General features: G+C 41.3%; 1 protein-coding gene across 1 annotated transcript; it reads right to left on the bottom strand.

Moving 5' to 3' along the window:
• Window positions 1-100: 100 nt before the first annotated feature.
• Window positions 101-16,484, bottom strand: rspo3 (R-spondin 3). The gene is made up of 6 exons (XM_044206719.1): window positions 15,546-16,484; window positions 10,073-10,267; window positions 9,303-9,446; window positions 8,945-9,091; window positions 8,481-8,666; window positions 101-1,182 (listed from the first exon to the last, which is right to left on the bottom strand). Exons 1-6 carry the CDS (start codon window positions 15,643-15,645, stop codon window positions 959-961), a joined length of 996 nt encoding a protein of 331 aa, XP_044062654.1. The 5' UTR covers window positions 15,646-16,484; the 3' UTR covers window positions 101-958.
• Window positions 16,485-22,568: the final 6,084 nt, after the last annotated feature.

Here is a 22,568-nt window from a genome sequence, read left to right on the forward strand (position 1 = left end):
GTACTGAGTTTCACTTTTCTTTTGCTCTGAGAGGGTTTTGAGCATGTTCAAGTGGACTGCACAAGATGGCAGTCAGAGGAGAAAACAGATAACAGACAGGTACAAACCCATTATAGTTTTATTTGACATACAGGTGCTTTTGGTTGCTAGTCAAGGAGCTTTACTGAGAGCATAGATGCCATTTACACAAAAAGAAAAACCAGTGATAGATTAGATTTATCACTTATTTGGATAACAACTAGCTTTTGTCTAAGACATACAGAACAAATGGTAATGGTTTTTGGTTTTTGACCATACTCCTTTGATTCACAGCATGCAGATTCTCCTACATCTGTCATTTGTAGTGATTATGAAGATGTCACAAGATGGCAATAGCAAACTCACTTATTTTTTCTTTACATATTCTGCACCAAATAAAATAAAGTAAAGAGATCTAAAGGAATAGGAACAACAATAATAAACAATTGTTCTACATAATGTTGCAAAATCTACATTCAAAAAACCAAGACGCGCAATGTTGTACCAGGGCCCCATTAAATAACCATATCAACAAGCACATAGTATAACGTCTTTGTCTCTCTGTCCGTCTGTCTGCCAGTCCTCCACACAGTCACAGACATTTCTCACTTTGTTCTTCAGTCCCGACAGCAGTCTCAGCAGTGTCTCCTGCACTTTTCAAGACAGACACTCTCAGTGGTGGAAGTGAAGGAGTAGAGGCTACAGGGTAGAAAAGAAGACTTTATAAAGTCCATAGTGGCCCAAGCCTTGTGGCTGAATGTGCCCCATCCCGCTTGTGCATAAACATTATATTCAAATCATACAGGTAGCAGCAACACCCCTGCAGAGAGGGGTCGAGGGGGGTGAATAGTGGGTGAGGGTGGGGAAGTTTTGGAGAGGGAAGAACGGGAGGATAACAGGAGAAGGATGGGGAGGTGCTAGACTTTGTCTGTCCAGAGCACTACTGTACAAGGCCGTCTTCAGGGGAGACTGGTTCTGTGTCATGGCCTCTGCGATGCCTGTGCTCCGTTTTATTCCTGTTATCAGAGTCTTCGCGTTCACCTGTGTCTCTCGCCCTCTCTCGCTCCCTGTCTCGCTTCCTCTCCTGTCGCCCCTCCTGGTTCTCCTTATCTTTCCGGTTGTTGCGATTCCTCCGTTCTCTTCGTTCATTCTTCCTCCGTCCTCCTGGAAGTTAAGAAAATGAAATAACAATAATAATTAGTAAAGAAGGGGAGAAGGTACAGCTCTCCATCTTCTCCCCACCCACACATAATTTCAGGAGGTAGTGTTCAGTTAAGAAATGTTTTACTTTGCATAATTTTCATATTGCTAATCAATATTTTCAATAAAGAATGTTGAATGTTGAAAATGATGTACTTGTAGCACATAATGTAATTAATACAGCCATAGAACACGTCCAAAATGCAGGGCTGCATGTAAAATAGTACCAATTGTTATGCATTTGCCTACTGTATGTCTCGTAACATATACAGTATGGTTAGCGTCTTAATGAATATTGTTCATTTATTTAAGGAATTTCAACTTACCTCAAAAACAAGATTTTGCTCTGGCTCAAAGTATTAAAGCTGTAATCTTTTAGTTCATGCTAGTTTACTGCTGTTGATTTTTGTCTGGCAAACCCCTAATTACTGGGAGATCTGTGATTTACAGCTTCAACTAATCCATGCATCAGCCTGTAAGTAATGAAAACCACCACATATCAAAAAATAATTTTAAGTAAAAGTAGCAAGACTTATTTAGGGAGAGTGAACACACTACAAACACATCACAGGATGCAGTTTTCCTTTAAAGTGCAACACCAGTTAATGCAATGCTCTGCATTCACCACTAGATGTCGGTCTTTAATTACAGATAGCAGCCCTCTCCCTGTGATGAGCAGACCTTTGTCCAAAATAGAAAACCTTTAAAGAAAGCCCCAATTTATCTGTTCTTGCAACACCATCTCATAAACAAAACCAAGAGTTTTGGAATGCTGGAGGTTTATCTCTGCTCGAGCTACAGTTGTTAATGATAATAACAAGATCCACCCCCAGAGAGGTTGGAGACAGGACCTGCAAGTGAAAGCAGAGGAGGCCCTTTCCTGTTGTTGTACTGCTGCTGTTCATGTGTGAGTGGAACGGAGCAGCACGGCCTGCTTGGCTGGTTGGCCGGACAGTCGGGGATTGTGAAACTGCTGAAGTAGGCAGTAGGCACAGACACAGGGAGAGAGAGAAAGAGAGCTCTCTCTCTTGTCTCTCTCCTGTTCGGCCCCCTAGGCTCATCCTCTCCCTCTGTGTTTCTGTTCATTAATGTTTGGACCAGAGACCAAGTCTGGCCCACACATTAAGGCTTAGTGATACCAAGCTCTCTACCCGCTTAATCTCGTCTTCTAGAAATAATGAAAGGACAAGACGACAGGAGGTTTTTTTTGTGCATATGTGAACATTTGCACAAACACAATATGCACAGTGTTCACATACAGTAGTTTAAATGCAAGACAGTAATAAGTGAGTAAAATAGATTCAAGTCGAAGATAGGTGGGTACATGGATGAATGGATGGACAGACGGAGTAATCTGGTGCACTGACTCATTCAGGGTCTGCCCCGTGTCCTCTATAAACACAGGAAGTCCACTACACTCTCATTGTTTTCGCTGCCCTGACACCATTTACAATTATTTACAAGTTCAGTGGATTAGTCATACTGTAGCCCCCGTGCTTTTGTCAAGCCAGAGGAGAAACCTAATCCATGCCAGTGTTGAGATGATTAGGAGAATGTTTATCAAACCAACCTGCATTTGGTTAGTTGGAACAGTTTCTGATGGGCTTTTTGTAAACTGTGTGTTGACATGTGTGTAATGGTCCCCAAATGAGACACCTTTGGAGGTTTTGGAACATTTTCAATGGACATTTAGCACATTCCCAAAAAACACGTTTTAATGAATAATGTCATCAAGAGTTTGGGGATGGCAGTGAATGAGTGGTTGGCTCTGGGGACAACACATGAAAATCTTTCAGTCATGTTATCAACTGGACTCTGTACCTGCGGTGATATAGCTTCATTTGAATGTAAAAGTTTAAGAAAAGCTTCCATGTTTGCCTTAATTAAAAGTGGAGCTGCTCTTAAGAGAGCAGTGAGGACATGACCAATTAGTCCTGTCTTGGCCGAGACTTGTACAATATGCTGTAAGGATGCAAAAGCACTTCACAAGAATATACTACATACATTTCCCTTACAAAATAAGAGTTGCAACTGGTGATGTTGTTGTGAGTGTTTTGGGGAATCCATGTGTCTTCAACTGAAATTTTTCCAAAAGTGCATAGTAAGATTGCTCAGGAATTATAATACTTGGCACAGTTTATTTTGCACAGACAAATGATGTATACTATTACTTCATATTGTATCAAGCATTTTGTGAGTATGCATTTTAGGACATAACATTTGTACAGTCTGTACACAGAGTGTGATGTTAGGTCATTGTGGGTACAATAAGTATTGAAGAAATGCAGTCATACTGCATTATTCAAATTCAAAAGCAACAGTAAAGTTGTACCAAACTAAATATGTGAACAACGTTTTTCAAGTGAAATGATTCTGTTTGGACCGTTGCATGGATGTTATAAGGGCTTCCTATTGGTACAAGTTGAATTATTCTAAATGCTATAAAAGGGAAATAATGCAACATCTCTTAGAGGTATAGTTTGACATTTTGGGACACCCACTTATTCGCTTTCTTTACAAGAGTTAAATGAGAAGATTAGTACCACTCTCATGTCTGTCTGTTCAGTATTGAGCTGGAGCCAGGAGGCGATTAGCTATGCTAAGCAGAAAGACTGAAAGCAATGGGAAGCTGCTAGCCTGGCTCTGTCCAATGTTTAACAATGCACCTACCAACACACACTTAAGACTGTAACTATTTCTTGGCAACCAGCACAGGTGCAGTGACTTCCTGATGTCTGCACTGGTTGCCTGGAAATAGTTGCACCAAGTAACTCCCCATAAATCCACAAAATGTTGCTTTTACTTTTCTATTTGCGTACGGATTAAACAACCACGATACAATGTGTTAATTAGTGAGATTTAGAAGTGCTGGTAGGCGGAGACTCTGGAGATATGAGAGTGGCATCAATCTTTTCATCTAATTCTCGCAAAGATAACAAATAAACCTATTTCCCAAAATGTCAAACTATTCCTTTAATGTAGTTTCAGTTGATTTAACTGCCACAACTGTGAAGCAACTGAAACATTTATTTAACACCAAGCCCCTGTGTATTTTGTAAGTACAAAAATACTACACAAAAACACCAATAACGGTGTTATGTAAGAGAACACTTGTAAATCTCTGTAGTCACTCTTTAACCTGTCACTCATGTATGTCACTTAAGATTTTGTTATTTGTACTAGAACTGGATATGCTGGTAACGATTTATTATGACCAATACAATAAAAACACTGACATTCATTTCATATTATAGTAAATCTGGATCTAGTCAAGGCCTAGTCTGTAACTTCTCTTAGATTCCATGTGCCACATTCAGTTAACAGATGACAAGTATTTGTTATCAGTACAAACTAAGAACATTTGCTATAATCTAATGAGGGAGAATGTATGCAGAAATGTATTATCTTTTTCATCCTGTTATTCCCCTGAACTCCATGCCTGCACCGTGTAAACACAGCTACTAGTGCGGACCTGCTGAATTGTCTGTGGCTGCAATATAATTTCTAGAAATCTGTTGCAGCGCATTCACAAAGCACAGGAGTCAGTAAACTGTACTGAGAGCACAGAGAGGGGCTTTACTGGGTGGGACACTACACGCTGTGTGTGTGTGCTGACACAATGAGTGAGTGAGTATGCTGGTGAAAGAGACATGGAGAGAGAAAGAGAGCAGTAGAAGAGATGAATAACAATCCAGAGAGATTATTGAATGAACTAAAGAAGAAGGTGAAAGTAGACATGAGAGATCAAATGAGAGAGGAGAGGGCACTGAGGGTAAGGGGAGTTGTGTGTGCGTGTGTGTGTGCGTGCGGTTGGAGGAGCACTGTGTGTTTTATGGTGGCACATCCTCCGTGACAGGCGTTCTGTCGTCCGGGGAGCTTTTGGCGGGAGCCAGGCTGGGATTAAAGGCTATGGGCTGTCCCACAAGTGGAATGCCTGCCGCATGGCCGCCAGGATGTCATGAGGGGGCTTCTGGATGTGTCAGTGTGTGTGTGTGTGTGTGTGTGTGTGTGTGTGTGTGTATCACTCCCCCCTCACTGACTAGCTGATGCTAGCTTGCTTAACTGTATGTTTCTTTGTGTGTAATAGGTCTGTGTGAGTGTCTGTATGTGTGTGTGTGTGTGTGGGAGTTAAAGGGTTTGCAGAGGGCACACGGTCTATCCGGCTACAGAGATAGAGAGGTCAACAGCAGGTTCCATTGAAGGACAAATTAGCCAGCATTAACTGGCTGAGGATGAGGATGTGTGTGTAAACATTCACAATCTCTAGCTGTGGATAACGGAGGAACAGAGCCAAGTTTTTCTGACTCTAATATCTGAATATGTCAGCATGTTTGCTACAGTTTTACAGCTTTTCTGATGTGATGTCTTAAAACATTGTTTAGGGGTTAATCAGGACCAACTGGAAGTTGTGATTTTTCAGTGGTTCTGTAGAACTGGAGGCTGTAACAGGCTGGAGGCTTAAGTCTACACTTATAGGAAGAGTTAAACATTTTGTGAAATGCGCTTTCTTGCCGAGAGTTAAATGACAAGATTGATACCACTGTCATATCTGTGCATTAAATATGAAACGGGAGCCAGCAGAGGCCAGATAGCAGATTACTGTAGTTTAGCATACAGGCCATAAGAAGTGGAAACAAGCTAGTCTGGTTTTGTTGTGAGAAGTCGCATACCAGCACCAAAAAATTGTTTAAGCGTGTCACTCCCCAAAGAACAACAACTTGCCGTTTTTTATTTGTGTATGGGTCAAACAAAGATATGTGTTAATTAGTGAGCTTTAAAGGTGCTAGTCGGTGGATTGAACAGGCTAGCTGTTTCCCTTTGCTTCAAGTCTTTATGCTAAGCTAAGCCTGCTGGCTCAAGCTTTAACTGACAGACATAAGGGTGGTATCGATCTTCTCATTTAACTCTTGGCAAGAAAGCAGTTGTATTACCCAAAATGTCAAACTAAACTTAAACATCCTTTAAGAAAGAATGACTGTGAATGAGTTAGGACAGACAAATCTGTATTTTTAAATCAAAAGTGACATGAGTATCAATTGGAAGCACTTTTACACTATTTGAGAGACACAAGGTCATAGTTTGAGTCTGAAAAGTCTTAAAGTATGGGTTCACACCTTTTCAAGTCTGTCTTAAAACAACAGTCATGTGCCCATGTGAACAGGGTTGCTGTAATTATTCTTCCTATTCATACTGGCCATTAAGAGATCCCTTCCTAATGTGCTTCCAATGTAAGTGATGGGGGACAAAATCCACAGTCCTCATTCTGTGCATAAATGTATTGAAAAGTTTATCTGAAGTTAGTCAGATCAAGTGGCTTCCAAAGTTACAGTCTTTTTAGCATAAAATTCCGTCATGTGAGACAGAGAGACCTTAGATCATTTCTATATTTCGAGGTGTGTATAGATTGTCAGGATTAGAGGCAACAGGAGAAAGAAGAGAAACATAGAGGGGTTTTGGGTTGAGGATGAAATGAGCAAAGGCTTAGTAGACCCATGCGTTGGAGTAAAACGATATTGCAAGGAGAAGAACGGGAGGAGGAGAAGCAGGACAGAGGGGGAGGAGAAGGCGAAAGGAGAAAGTGCAAAAGAGGAGGAAAGGAAAAGGAGGAGGATGTATCAGTGTCTGAGGGCTGCTGGAGGATTACCGGGGGCTCTCAGAGATCGGACCACTGACCCCCTAGCGTGTGCAGAACGTAAACAGCGAGGAGAGGACTCGCCAAAGCAGATAATTAGTTCTCATTCACCATGGATGCTATTGGAGTGGGGGAAACCTTGATAAACGGGGTCTGTGGTGTGTGAGACTACACACATCTTTCTTTCTTTCTTTCTTTCTTTCTTTCTTTCTTTCTTTCTTTCTTTCTTTCTTTCTTTCTTTCTTTCAATTCCTCTCTCTTCTGTCTGTAACCCCCCCCCCCAACCACCAGGCTCACGCTAGATCAACAGAGCTGTCGACTACACACTGAAGTCTCGGCCCCAACCCAACTGACCCGGAGTGCCAACAGAGAGCTTATATGGGGGTCTATGTTTTCTTTGGTGTGGTAGGGAGTGTGTGTGTGTGTGTGTGTGTGTGTGTGTGTGTGTGTGTGTGTGTGTGTGTGTGTGTGTGTGTGTGTGCAGGGGACGACGATGGGGGAATGGCTCAGTAGAGAGATACAGATAGAAAGTGAGAGAGAGAGGGATAGCGGGGGTGACAGAATGCCTTAGAAATCACGTCGACCCAGTTGACTCTCTTCACAAATTACCACCATCAGCAACGGCTGTGTAGTTATTTTAGTGAGACAAAGATGGTGTGTGTGTTTGTCTGACTTGTTTGAAATGGAGAGGGTGTATCTGTATCTGGATTTGTGTGTGCATGTGTTGGTTTGCATGTATGTGTGTGTGTGTGTGTGTGTGTATTGGCAGCTGTGGGGATAAACCAATACTGATCCCCTGGTCGCCGCGTGCCTCCCAGGGGGAGGATGTTGATGTTGAGCTGGCTGTTTCTGCTCCAGAGTCAACTGCTTTTCTGCTGCATCACACACAGACACACATGCACAGAAACACGCACATGCACACACACACACACACACACACTGTTTGTTCTGTAAGTGTGAGGCCCCAGGGGGCTGGATCTCAGCCTCCTACCCTGTCTGCGATCTGTCATTTAACACTACAGAGCCCAGGCTAAAAAACAACCAGCCCTAGCCGCCAACCAGCTCAGTAACCACACACACGCAGTTCACACATAACACAAAGCAATTGTAAATGCGCCACAGCATCAGGTTTTATACAGAGACAAGCCCCGTCTGAAAGCAGTTTTCACTCTGTTCATTAGAAATGATCACGCTATTCCCTGTTTACTAGGAGCAGAGAAAGTGGTTTTAATGTTTAAAATCCAAAGAGATCTCATGGGAAAACACACAACATACCCATTGCAACATCACACATGTGTGTTCCCCCCACTGTCCTCACTCTAACCACAATGACAATCCTCTGAGTAAACAGTTGTAGTCCTGAGCGGAAGAACGACTACCTCTGATTGTACAAGCTGAAGCAGCAAGGTCTGGAATTCATAGAGAGTAGAAACCGTGCCATGTGTCACAAATACAATGTTGGCAGTGAGTGTGATGGTTCAACAGCAACTACAACAGACAATGTCTAGAATGTACCCATTTTACAATTTCTGTTTTTTTATTTCAAATGCTGGATCACAAGGATATGGAGTCAGGATTTGACACATAGCTGGAACACAAACACTCTACAGTGTGACTAATGTTTTTTTACCTGGACATTTCCTCCTCTTGACCAGGCACTCTTTGATCTCTGAGATCTCAGGGCAGGGTTTGCCAAAGGGTGATGGATACTGGAGGACCTGCCGTGTGCGGGTCTCCTGGCCCCGCTTGAACCCACAAGTTCTACCGGACCGTGAGCAGGAGCTCCACTCGCTCCACTCACCCACCTCGCAGTGCACTAACAGGGGAAACATTTAGAAAGAGAAGTGAGGGTGAGAAACCTCATTGTCATTTTATGTGAATACGTTTTCTAAAGTTGGAAATGGTGTTACTCTCTTTTCTTCAAGCTTATTTGCCAGTCGTAGCCATGCTACATCAAGGGCCAAAAATGTGGCATGGGCCCCTACCAACAAGACAAGCATCTTAGGCGGTTATTTTTTTCCTGACATACACATACACACACACACACACACACACACACACACACACACACACACACACACACACTGGACTGACCTTGTGCTGTGCACTCCATGAGTTTGTCATTGGGCTCGTAGTCCTCTGGACAGACATGGTGGCACCTCCCACTGAGCTGGTACAGGCCTGGCCGGCACCGCGTACATGTCTCACTGTTCACACACGACTCACACTCCGCAGGGCACTCTGTAAGACAAAAGCACAATGTATCAGTGATTATAGTGGGCAAATTTAACACATTAACATGTGACAGCTATGCTTCATTCCAAAGTCAGAATTATTTGTTAAATTCTGCATGGCTAATGTGGGATAAATACAAGGTAAATAGAGTTGAATAATGAGCAAATGTGGATCGTTTTATCCCTGTCCCTGATAAATGTGAACTCTAAACACTCACTGGGAACACACTCCCTCTGTATGTCGCTGCAGATCAGCCCCTCAGGGCAGTTCTCCTGGCACTTGCCCAAGTGAAGGTAGAATCCTGCTCGGCAGCGTGTGCAGAAGTTCTTGTTGAAGCAGGAGTCGCACTCAGACCTGCACTCTGACAGAGAAACACAGACCCACCGCCAGCGTTTATTTAAACCGCACAAGTTATCGACTGTGTCCTGCATGTTAAATATACAGGGTGTCAGTGTGTGTGTGTGTGTGTGTGTTTTTGTGTGTGCATGTCTCACTGGGAATATAGTCAAGAATATTGACTACTGCAGTCAGGTTGATGTCTTGTGATATATGATTTTAAGTAAAGCAACACTTGATTTATATTAATGTCACCAAAAGCACCAAAAACTCACAGGTATCAAGTTTTTCACATAATGCCATATTTCACAAGCAGGTCTTGCAACTGTTGCTTGTAAAGAAGTGTATATGGAGGGAGGACACATATTTTGACAATGTCTTGGAGCTGACAAGACTTCTTGTGCTTATGCTTGTCACATGTAAGTGAAACAACACACTGTTAAGAGGCCACATTTAACTCAAGACAAGTGTGAGATACTTTTGTGTGCGTGTCTGTTATGACAGAGGATTATACTGAATCACAGGACAATTAATTACACCAAAGTCTGGCTATTAATACTACGCCTACAGTACACTTAAATTGGGAACATGCAATGCAAGGAATATTTTCATAAATATCAGTCTACTATATTGTTACTCATTATGGCTTACTTGTGCAGATGTTTCTTTCTGGGGAACGTGTGCCGTAAAAGCCCGGAGGACAGGAAGTCATGCACACCCCGATCTGCTTCATCCCAATCCTCTCCAAATGCATGAAGAAGCGCGGCTTGCAGGACAGGCAGCCATTGTAATCAGAGCAGGTCAGACAGCCACCCTGCTGGCACCCTGAGCTCACACCAGAGATCTCTGTTGACAGGAGCAAAGGGATGTTTAAGTATGAATTTCATGTGCTATACTAGGAAAACTATTGTTAATATTACTTTTTGGGCATTTTAAACTTTGAAAGTGTAATTTATCTTAATGGATGACTTGAATGATAATAAATGCCAGACACTTTGGTAGTGCTTGTAGATATCATGCTAGTAATATCAGCCTCCCTCTTATTCAAAGCTCATAGCAGGAATTCACCATGCTCTTGGTGCCAAGGATGGACACAGTAACCTTTTGGCAGTCTTGCTGTAAAAATGTAATTAATTTATCACTAGAACATTTAAGGAAGGAAATATATATCCAGTGTCCTCATATTTTTTCAGCTAGGGACCCAAATGTAGCCCCAAGAGACCCATTTTAAGTCCTAGACAATAAGACACAACCAGCAATCAAAACCTGACCTAAAAGTTTTGACAGACACTAGACTTTAGAGGATGTGTACCATATGGTATAACTATCAGTCGTGCAGAGTACAATGGAATATTAACATTTTTTGCACATGGTTTAATGATTTTTTTTGTTATGGTGCCCTGCACAAAACAGGAACAGGCTGATGAAGCTAATCTTGAAAGTTCAACCCAGATTGTGGAAGTTATGAGGGTTTATACATTTCAAACAGTGGAGTTTCAGTGGAGATGTCAGGTCAGACTGTCCTGTGGCACCACTGTGCCTGCTGTATGCTTGGCTCTACAACGTCCGTATTTCAGTGATAGCACCTAATTCTTGATGCACTGCTGGATTTTCAAAGAACACTATTATGTTTAATGATGGACCAACAATGTTACATTATGATATTAGTGTTTGTTATGTCTCACCTATCACTCTTCAAAGAGTTAAAATATTCTGTAGGTGTATGTTGCATAACCAGTTTCAGTGAGCAAATCAGTAACAAAAAGACTGCGCTGTGCTACAAATAAAAAGAAAATGGCTTTAAATATTCCATTTTCGTAGGTGTCCACAATTCTTTTCAAATGAGGAAGCAATCCGAAACTGCGTGTTTTTCTTAACATTTGATATACATTTAAGTTTATTATTTTAAGTATTGAAATATTTCAGTCAAGTGTTGTTGTGTCATGTTCTTCAAGAATGAGGCCAAAGGGAAAACAGAACGTGAACAGTTTCATGAAGGGTAATTATTTCACATGCATACGTGTTTAATTATAATATCATATAGGACTAATCACGTACTGTCTCAGCACAGTGACTGATAGCACAATGCCAATGACAGCTATTTGTACTATGTTTACAATCCTGTTTATGTACATAAAAACTGTAGTGTTTAGTTTATGTTGCTATATTTTACAGTAGGGTTTTTGTATCCCTCACTCTTCACTGATGTGTGGGATGGTTCACCAGACTTTGTCTGCCATGGATGAAAGCTGTGGTTGTAGGTTTTAATCAATTTAATTGGATGTTGACAGCTGTGTTGCAGACATTTTGAATCTCTCCCTAGTTACAGCATGCGTATTTCAAAGTTTGTTTAAGCTTACGATTATAAAAACTAACAGGGGTTAAAGGCTTAAAGAACTAACTGTATTAAAGAAGAAGGAATAAATTCAGTGTGATTTCTTGCGGTCAGCATCCTGGAAAAGCTTGTATATCACCCATTTCGGTATTTGATTGCACTTGGTGGACAAAAACAGTAACAAAGAGGGTTGGGGAAGTTGGATGGGGATGTATATATGTTGTATATAGGTTCCATGATGTTGGGTAGTTCAGAGAGAATGTTTTTAGCTTCTGGTACCAATGTTTCAGTTCTCTGTTAGAAATACCATGCTTTAGTTAAATCCAGAAAGTGGTACAGGGCTTTTGGGAATGAGAAAATCAACTCAGGGATGAACATGTTACAGTCTACTTATATACCCATACCAGGAGTGACACCTGTGACATAGAGTCAATATGTAGGCAATAGCCATGAGAGAAGCTCCATGTTTTACATACTTGTGCACCCAAAGGCATTGTTTGGAAATGTTGCAGTAGTCACTGCTGTATCAGTAGTATGATAGGTAAATCATAAGCAACCCCTGTAAGTGCCCAAGGAATTGTTTTTTCTCTCCAGCCTTGGCATCTCATGCCACTGGTTTAAGCTGGCGCTCTTCCTTGTTCTCTAAGTTCGGGGTTTAGCTGCCAGTTTACCATAGATCATGGGTTCTTTGTTTGAAATATCTCGACAATCTTTACAACTGCTGTCCATTTGCCCACATGTGTTCCTGCCAAGCTGCCCTGATTCACAGAAGTCTTAAGACGCAGGAATTTGGCCTTGCCCTCGCACTTGCACCGACAAAACCTCAGTTGGACAGTGGTATCTTGCATAACATACCAACAGAGTCACATATGAATAAACACATTCACATGCCTTCACACACACAAACACAGATGGTTCATGGAGAAAATAGAATTGTGCAACAAAATAGAAGTGACATGGAAAAAAACCCAGACATTTTGCCTTAAGTATTGAATGTCTGTTGTCTACCTCTTTATAGGATTCCATCACACTTGATTTCCCTTTTACAATCTGTATCCTATCTTTAGCTTTAAATCAAGACCTAAATCAACCCATCTACATCTTCCACTGAGCTGTCATGTCTTGATAAACTATATAATGTATATATTTCCCACCCAGGCACCCACACGCCTTCATTTTTGGATGCATCGTCACAGACAGGAAGCTCGGAGCTCGGGTTCAGTCTCTGCATGGTAACTTTGGCCAATTGACTCAATGGTCATTGACTCCCAACTCACTCTTACCCCCTTCTTTCCCTCTGAAGTCTGTACTCATTCACCCCTTCACCAACTAATCCCTCCATCCTCCCTGATATCTCTGCAAGTGTTAGATACTGATACTGTTACTGTAGAACGTGAACTAAACATTCAGCTTCGACAGAAATTAATTAATGCTTCAGTGCTACCATATCAGAACTAAATTACATCATGGGTGAGTATGTGGATATGCTGTATGATAAAATGTTAAAAGAAAATCTTTTTTAGTCCATAAAACACAATTTCAGCATCTCATCTCGAATAAAAACAAATTCATACTAATTTAAATAATTCAAATTTCACAAAAAGCACACTGTTGACACTGTTTTCAGCCTCAGTACATAATTTAAGAAACCAGGCGCTGGAGTACTCTCAGTAAACCCTCCTGCTCCCCCCTCTGTCACACTGTGTTGAGAGGCTCTTTAACATTGCTTAGGGGGAAATATACATTTAAAAGAGAGAATCTGTGTGTCTTGACGCAGCGTAGGGTATGAAGCATACAACATCTATATATCCTACATTAGTACAGCACAAACACAATTTAAGTGAGAATAATCAACCTATTACATACTGTACAGTGTGTATTTCCTTGTCTCATGTCTGATCTATATGTTGCTTGCATTTAAAAAAAAAAAGACCTATAAAGGCTGTGTCACTCTGCTGAACAGCAAAACGAGCCATACTTTGTTCTTTAGGTCTGACATAAACTACACTGAACAGAGCAGTCAAGTGCAAAGGTAACCCCAGGACCCCTTTAAAACTACATAATAACACACAGTTAACCCTAGGTGATGCACCTCTCTGCTTTAAAAAAAAAAAATCCACGTTGGTGGTCATGCAGGGAAAAATTAATAACAAAAAATGGTCCTCTTTCGGGTGCTGTCTACAGATCTGAGCCCTGTGATTAGATGTAAAGAGAAGGGGATGTAGAGAGAGGTTTCAGCCCCAGGTGGCAGGGATAACAACATCACTTCGAAGGTCTATTGTTGTAGATCACAGACAGTTTTCAGCCACGCTGGCAAGTGATACATGGAATATTCCAGCTATCACTGCTCTTCTCTAACAGACTTAGTCACAAAGCACATCTGGAGACCCTCAAGTGTGCTAAGAAGAATAGAAAAATATACTTTATCGATACGTATTTCATAGTGTCTTGGAAAAAGGCTGGTCATAACTCAAGAGATGAGACATAATGTTGGACCCAGAGGAGATATATGGGAGATGAAATACTATCAAAGTTAAGAGTGTTTTCAGTATGGAACATTTCTGGTGTTTTGATGGAGCCTGCTATCAAATTTGCATTAAATCAGATTTTGAACAGTAATAAGAACAAGATGGGACATGATTTCAAATTATGATACTGAGTTCAATTTCTGACTGGCATGAATATGAACCCCACTCTACTCTATGTGATCTGGGCCAACATCAGAAGAAACTTTCCCCCATGAATTCAAAAATGTGGCAGCCTAAGGAAATAGAACATGGAGGTTACTTCACCAAATATGGAAACTAAAGCTGTGAATATCCATTTGAACACTAATCAGCCCTGATACGGGCAGCACACTCCGTGCCTGAAGTCTGCCGCTCTGACCGCTAGAGAGCGACGGGAACCAGGAGACTGAGCGCAAAGAGCAGCGACTGCAGGCTTCAGGTGACAAGCAGAACAATTAATTAATCCAATTAAGGTTCAAATGAAGCATATTGAAAGTGGACAATAGATGGTGAAATTACTGCAGGTATCATGGATGGACCATACAAGGACCATACAATCAAAGAGCTAACAGGCTGGAGCATGCGCTGGAACCTACCAACCAATTTAAGAATAACTCCCCATTTTATTAAAGCAATTTAATAATCAGAATCAGAAATACTTTATTGATCCCCGTAGGGAAACTCTTTAATAAGTTAAACAGTTGGAGTGCATAAACCTAATAATGCAGTAAAGAAGTAGGGTTAGGAGTGTGGAAATGGATGATACTATGTCTATTATCTTGAAGAGCTTTAATAATCAAAAATAATCTGGGAAATAAATACATTCACTGTTATAATCTGCCACAAGTGAGTTGAGTTTTGATCTTGTACTTTAAAATGATATAATGGAGAGAGAACCCCCAGCAAAGATCAACTGCAGTTTATTTTGTCACATTTAGAAAAACTCACATCACTGTGACTCTGACCTGTGCTCCCAGTTGTGCGCCTGTGTAGGATTATTTGGCCTACAGGTACAAGTCTACCAATTTACCACACTGACCAAATAACAATGTGCCTGTCGCCAGTCATTAATTTAGATATTTAGAATAGAATGAATGTTGGATTCTTAGTTTTGCTGGCAAAAGATGTAGAATGTAGGCTGAAGACATTTGACGGCTCTCTGAGTGAAACAGGCCAATAAAGGCTAAATTCAAAATTAAGAAAAGAAAAAGGAACATTAAGACCGTGCTGAGTGTGTGCACTAAACACCAGGCACCATCGTACCGCACTTTAACCTACTCACGTTTATGTTGCCGTTGCCTGGAGCTGCTGTGCTGCTGACAACCAGTGTAATCCATGCAGTGCAAGATGATCAAAACAAAGGAGATCAGTTGTAATTGCATAGTAGCCCAGAGATGAGACTCGTAAAGCCAATGTCAATGTTCACCAAATCACTTATTGGATAAGATTCCGCTTTCTTCCCCCAGACGGAGGCAGAGTGTGGAGGGTAGATAATTCCTAGACACAGCAGGACCCCCAGCTATGTGGTGATATGTGGTGATGGTAGTGTACTGTGGCCCAATGATGTCTGGGCCGTTTAGACTGTAACATCCTGGATAGGAACTTCATATGTGCCAAGAAAGCCAGAGTGAGTCAGGGATCCGTTATCCGTGCTGTGATAAAGAACATTACCTCCAAAAAACAAACAACAAACAAAAAGCTCGATTCTCATCCGGTGCGCGCAGGAGGAAAGCAAAAACAATCATTAGTGTTGGTCAACAAGAGGAATAGAATTATTATTTATGATTAACATGGCTCTGAAAAAGTTTGAGATAGGCCTATAATATCCATGTGTAGAACTCCAAATTGACCTTTCTCCTCCTCTCCCCGCCTCTCTCAGTGGAGATGCGCCGTGCGTCCCGGTGTGTGTGGATACCCTAATGTGCCAGGCGCGCTGAGGGTCTCGGCTTCATCTCAGCATCAGCTAAAGCACAAAAAGTAAAAGCCACCACAGGACCAAAACTAGTACTCACAAAACAAATCTCTAATCTGAAGGTTTCGTAGTTCTTCTGGCTGTCAAACACACACCACCTCTCGCTCGCTGTCGGCGGCAGGCAACTCAACCAAGTAAATCTCCGCAGTTTCAGCGCTTTTCTGCTTTGCGTGCAGGACCCATTCACTCCCTTCCTGCCGGCCGGCTGATGACTTCAGCCCTCTGCTGTCTCTCTGTCTCTCTCTCCCCCTATGAGCTCCAAAGTTTATTTAGAGGGCAAGCCCCCCGCGTAGAGAGAGAGAGAGAGAGAGAGAGAGAGAGAGAGAGAGAGAGAGAGAGAGAGAGAGAGAACATACTGAAGTTATTTCAACGAGGGTTTAAAATGTGTACTGTATCTTCTCTCTGATTCCTGTCTGGCATTGTGCATCCAGTACTTTAAATGCGCTTCGTTTAACATGAACTGAATGTAAAAATGATGTGATTGAAATGAATGGACTCACCTGCTGCCAACTCTTCTTTTCAAACTAATCATGATTCTTCCATGCTATTTGTGTGAAAATGTATTTCTACAGCTAACAGGGGAAGTGTTTTTCCAGCAAAAAAAATACATTTTAATCAATAAAGTCCTTGACAATCATTTTAATTTTACAGGATTTACAGAATTTTAACATTCTGGACGTTCAGCCAGATTACACCAGTGCTGAATGAGTAAAAGAAGAGATCCATCATAAGCAGGTGTTAATCAAGATTCCTCCTCCTTTGACTCCTTTCCTCCAAATGTTTGTAGAGTTTGTGTAGAGAGGTAGAGGTTTCTTTTTGAAGTCCTTATTCTGACTGAGATTATAATTTATCCACCTTGACAATGAGAGATTAGCACAAATATTACTGACTTTACAGTGACCTTATTGTTATTTGTTTTTTAAGAATATATATTAGTGCATACGTTTCTAAAATGTCTCCAGGAAAAAGCTGCTTGAATAGTGTGGCCATGCAGTAAGTCTGCAGTGTGTCTTGTATATATTTTCAATTATGATTTGAGATTGATCTGCAAAAATGCACCTACTGTAAAGATGTACCAGTATACTGGAAAGCAATTGTTTCATGCACCAGGTGGCTTATAGGATACGGAAGATAAGGGCAGAGGTACGAGATGGTCTTATCACCTTCTATTCCTCTCTTTGAGTTCAGTGGTTTGGTGTGAGAAAAAAGAAAATCCCCCAGTTGTCATCAGCCAAAGAAGCAGCAGCATCTCATCTTATTACCTCTAGAGGGAGTTAGTTCCATAAAAGCTTGAGGCACATTGTCATAACAGACAAACACGGGCATCAGTGAGTTATGGTAAACTGTAGCACTTGACCTTTCCCTGCTAAGTCCAAATGATGTTATTTGTATTGTTACAATATAGAGGAAAGATCGAGAGAAAACTAGTCATTAAAAATTGAAAATACATATCTTAGAAACCACATGAAAGGAGCATTCAGGACTTGTTTTCCCCTAAAAGTATTTCATCACATTGAGCAAATAATAATGCCTTGTCCATCATCAATCATCAGTTTAGGTTTGGTGATAATTGGCCTTAAATGCAGAGACTTAGCTGTTTACCTCTAGGTTTAGCGAATTGCGGCCTCTGGAGATTGGAGCAGAGCGGTGTAACGGGGGGCTTAAACCTCATTTGTCTAGCTAGTGTGTTGATGTTTAGGGCAACAGTATGCACGACTCTAGTGCTTCTCATTGCTGTGGCTTCTGATCTTTCATCAGTCACTGTGCTGAGGAAAGCAATGCAAACACAATGTGGGCTCTTTCTTTATGGGAATACTTCCCTTGCCCTGTACTAACTCAGGACCAGGACAGCGAAACATTGCAGAGATTGATGCGTTGGTTTAAACCCTTTCACCTCCATGGGACAGACTGCTGAGTCCAAACTTTACCAATGATATTAAGTTATGCATTACAATTGTCAAGACATTCTGTATAGATTTATGTTTGAAAAAAGCACTGTAATGCCTCTGTTAGACTATGTCAAGCCATTAAATTTAATATCACATGTCCACTCATGTGTGTTAAATTAACATGTTTTTGCAAAAAGTAAAATATTATGATGAAATGTTATGAAAAATAATGAAATCTCCCTCCTCCCACTACTTCCCTCCCGGCAGTTTGGTGTAAGGGATGTCGAAGAATAATGCTCGTCTTTGTGTCCCAGTCTGAACCAGCCCCATCATCCCCTGGGGGTAGGAGCACGTGTGTGTGTGTGTGTGTATGTGGCATTGGGGTGTGGAAGGTTAAGGTCACTTGGTCAGTCCCTGTGACCGTCCAGTGAGAGAATCAGTCGACACCTGTAAATGAAGTTGGGCAGGTGCATAAACCCTCCCGACCAGGGATGGACACACACTACAACTTCTTTTTTTCTAATACCACATTTAGTCCTATTTTAGCCTTACTCTAATTTAGGCCTTGAGCTAAGGGGGGCAAGTGTATGGCATCATCCTTGCTGACATAAATTTTGGCACAAATGAAAGTTAACACAAAGCATAGAATTATGTAGTCCGCCGCAACTATTTCTTGTGTTTTTTGTTTCATGATTTGGACACAAGCCCTAACATAATATATTATCACTGACGTTGAATGAAAAAGGAAAATTCCAGTGCATGGCAGCCTCAGTGAAAATACTACGGCAGAGGAAAAAAAAGAATGAAAACCTGGATTGAAGTTTTTAGTCCATTGCAAATACAGTACTTTCTCAGCCTTCTGACCTTGTGACTTGCTTCTTGTACAAGTTAACTGCAAAGCAGCTATGCAGTTAAACTATCAAATCTCAAAATTTTGAAAAATACCAAATATTCAAGGCTGAAGTACAGGGTGATACATATAAAATTATGCACAAGACTTGTAGACTTTTCCATTTGATGGTGCAGCCTTATAAATGGCACCTTAGGTGTTTTACACAGCAAAATTACACAGCTTCAATTAAGCACTGGGACAAGAAGATGTGTGTCAAAAATGTTCTTTTGTTAATTTTCTTCCTTTCTTTCACTTTGAAGCTACTTAGGGGAATTTTAAAGCTGCATTAATAGATTTTTTGGCCACTTGGGGGAAGTGCGTCAAGCTGTAAACACAACACTATTATCATCATGTAAAGTTCTTATAGCAAACATGTTAGCAAACAGTTGCCTATTTACACATCCACCAAACAGAGCAACATTAACATTCATTTGGTGTGGTGTTTCTGGCCACCAGACAAATATAAGTCCAACATTCACTCTTTTTTTTTTTTTAACTCTTTAGCTTCCAAATGCTCCACTATGTTCACCAGTTGCAAACTCTGTCTGTCTCTCTTTTGGTGCTGGGTAGGTGGTGTACAGTCGGTATATCAGAGCATTTTGTTTGTCGTGCTAACAAAGGCGAAGAAGACGTGCCAGCTAGTAAACATGAATGTAAACAATGCAGAGTTGAAACTTCAAAAATCAGCTCTGCAAATGTTTTATGAGGTAGGAAATGCACTACCTCTGTTAGACCTCAAGGATACACACAATGTGTTTTGGTGAATAACGCTGAATGTAAACATAACTTTTGCTTGTTTACAAGGAAACTCCACATGGAACCTTTAAAGGGAATGTCAGGGCTTGAGAGGCTGGAGTTCAAAGTGTATCAGAAGCTAATTACACTTATCATTCCCCAGTTTAAACAACTAATTTCATTCAGTTAAGCAGATGTCCTCTTTGTTATATTTACATGACATTGTACAAATCCATTTACCTCAACCTTATCAAGAAAATCATGCCCTTAATCCTCAACCGCATCAGAGTATACATACCACTACACCACAAAGCTCATGTCTGTGATCTCCAAACTGTTCATTCCCCGGCCTATAACTCATAAAATTCCCAGATGACAGTGACAACGTTGATCCACTATTCTGTCATCAGCTAATGAATTAGGCTGGGCTCAGTGTGGACAGCAATTGATAGCGCGTGCCTCACTGGGGTCTGTGAAAACAGAGTGGCTCAGTCTGTGGCCTTATATGCAGGTTTTTCTGACGTTGCATCTATTAAAGCTGCAAATATCCCAGTGGCAATCCTGCACATTCTCTCAGCATGAAGCAAGCAGAGAGAGACAGTGACACGGGGCAGCAGAGGGTGTACAATGTTATGAAAATAGACATGCGTGAGCACACTCATACACACATACACACATACATAAATACATGATCAAGAAGTTCTAATAAATAATTATTGATTCTTAAAATTCTATTATACATATAGAAAGGGAGGATTAGATTAATATAAACAAGGATAAGACAGGTGCATGTGTTTTGGGGACCGGCAGGTGGGGCAACCTTATGTTAAATGTGTGTGCATGTTTGTGTGGCTGCATTTCTGTCAGTAGGGTGATTGAGGGGATCATTTCATAGGAAGAGGGATTGAGAAGGTAGTCAAGGACAGATAATCACTGTAAGCAAGAGCTGTCAGCTGTACACACAGAAGGAAAGCAGGTCAGAGTTTTGTATAGAGAAGGTCAAAAGAGAAGGGTACTGTGTGTGTGTGTGTGTGTGTGGTGAATGAGGGCAATTATCACTGATTCACCATCTTGACCGTCAAACTAAAAAAATGTCAAACTATTCCTTTAAGCCTGCATTTTCTGAAATGGTACACTGCCTGGACTTGAGGGTTTTTGTGAATGCTACTCACACTAACCTTGTTGTCCATCAGGGTCTTCTCATGCATGTTAGCACAACATTCCCGGTGTGTGAGTGTATTTGTTTATAGACGATGGATGTGTATTTGCATGTAGTATGGAAATATCCACTTAATGTGGATGTACTGAAGTGTATGTGCGTTGAGCTTTACCGGAAGTGACCCCAGGAGGAATCCCCTCAGCAGGCCTGACTAATTTGGCCATGAGCGTGGCATTAACTACACATTCCTTCCGAAGCGGTGTCTCCACTTCCCTCTTCCCCTTGACAGCAACACTTTAAATAAACTGAGCAAAGGACTGTTAAGAAAGGCCACCGCTTTCTCTGTCTGACCCTCAGTTCGACCTCAATTGATGTATTTCCTCTTCTTTTTAGTCTCTTTGAAATACGTGACTGACCAGTGAATTGTCAAAGTGACTAGTATGACAGAAGGGGGAAAAATAAAGAAAGTCCTGAGTTCACTTGAGTTTGGGATTTTGGGGGGGGGGGGCTTCTTTATCCTCAAGAAATTAGAGGAAAAGTCAGTGAGCAAAGCCAGCCACCTCTTGACAAGAGTGAGAAAGTTTATATATTCTCTTCCCTCTCTTGCTACCCCAGTGTTGGGTCTCTTATGAAGCTGTGGAGAGACAATGACAGCATACTGGGGATCAAACACTGCTACCCGGGAAATTTTAATCACCGGAGCACCACCAGCTTTTTTTCCCATCGGTTGTTGCCAGGCAACAGGTGAGGCAGACCACAGATATTCTGTATTTGTTTGTGGTATTTCTGGTAGGGGAATGGGAGGGGGTGCAGATCAGGGTGTGTATAGAAGAACCTTGGGGTTATTTTATTAATCTGCATGGGGAGTCTTTTCTTTTTCTCCCTGATAAAACCCTTTCTGCTCTTTCTTTATAGCAGGCAGCCCGTCTGCCCTAGACTTTTGTCCTGTGATCATTCAGCTCTGCGGGAACCCATGTCAGGCATCCCCCTCAAAGAGAGCCTGTGTGAGAGTAGGTGTGGGTATGTGTGAGAGTTACAGAGCACTGTAATCATTCTGGAAAGTTTGCAAAGCTGCATCTCTCAGAAAAAAAATCTAGTTTGTCATGCAAATACTGTAAATCATTTTTGTTGACTTTTTACAGAACATATGGTCCAGGAACAGCACTCAAGAAACTTCAAGATTACTGGCTATCGAAAGTTGAAAGAAGGCAGATGGCCTGAGCTTTATTTTTCTAGTGAACAATTTCCTCTCAATCTAAGAGGTTCTAATGGAAAGACCCTGAATTAAAACATGTGTGAAAGTACAATTTACCCCTTCATTTCTCACCCAGGCAGAGCAACCCCGGCGAACCTCACTGAAAAGAGAATTAGTCTTTTTATGAAGCAAATGAATACAGACATTTTTCCATCCAGCGAAAATATTAGGACTCCTTCCCTCTTCCAGCAAAGCTCAGCGTTGGCCAAATCTGTTCTGCTGGATTACCAGTGGCTAATGTTAGGTTGTTGATTTCAGGAACTGTTGAGACCGTGTGGTTTTAACAGTCAACAAATAGATTCTCAGATGTTCCAAACATTAACACATTGGAGTGATGCCTCTCCTCTCTCAAATGCACCACATAATATCATGCTGGAGCACTTGGAACACTTTTGAAGGTTAA

Source organism: Siniperca chuatsi, linkage group LG9 (genome assembly GCF_020085105.1).
Source record: "Siniperca chuatsi isolate FFG_IHB_CAS linkage group LG9, ASM2008510v1, whole genome shotgun sequence".
NCBI classification, from domain to species: Eukaryota; Metazoa; Chordata; class Actinopteri; order Centrarchiformes; family Sinipercidae; genus Siniperca; species Siniperca chuatsi.

Coding starts and splice junctions, on each gene's coding strand:
- rspo3 (XM_044206719.1), bottom strand. CDS start 15,645: ATGCAATTACAACTGATCTCCTTTGTTTTGATCATCTTGCACTGCATG. Junction 9,447..10,072: donor AGAAAGAAACATCTGCACAA/GTAAGCCATAAT, acceptor TTTCTCTGTCAG/AGTGCAGGTCTGAGTGCGAC. Junction 1,183..8,480: donor CAAGAGGAGGAAATGTCCAG/GTAAAAAAACAT, acceptor CTTAACTTCCAG/GAGGACGGAGGAAGAATGAA.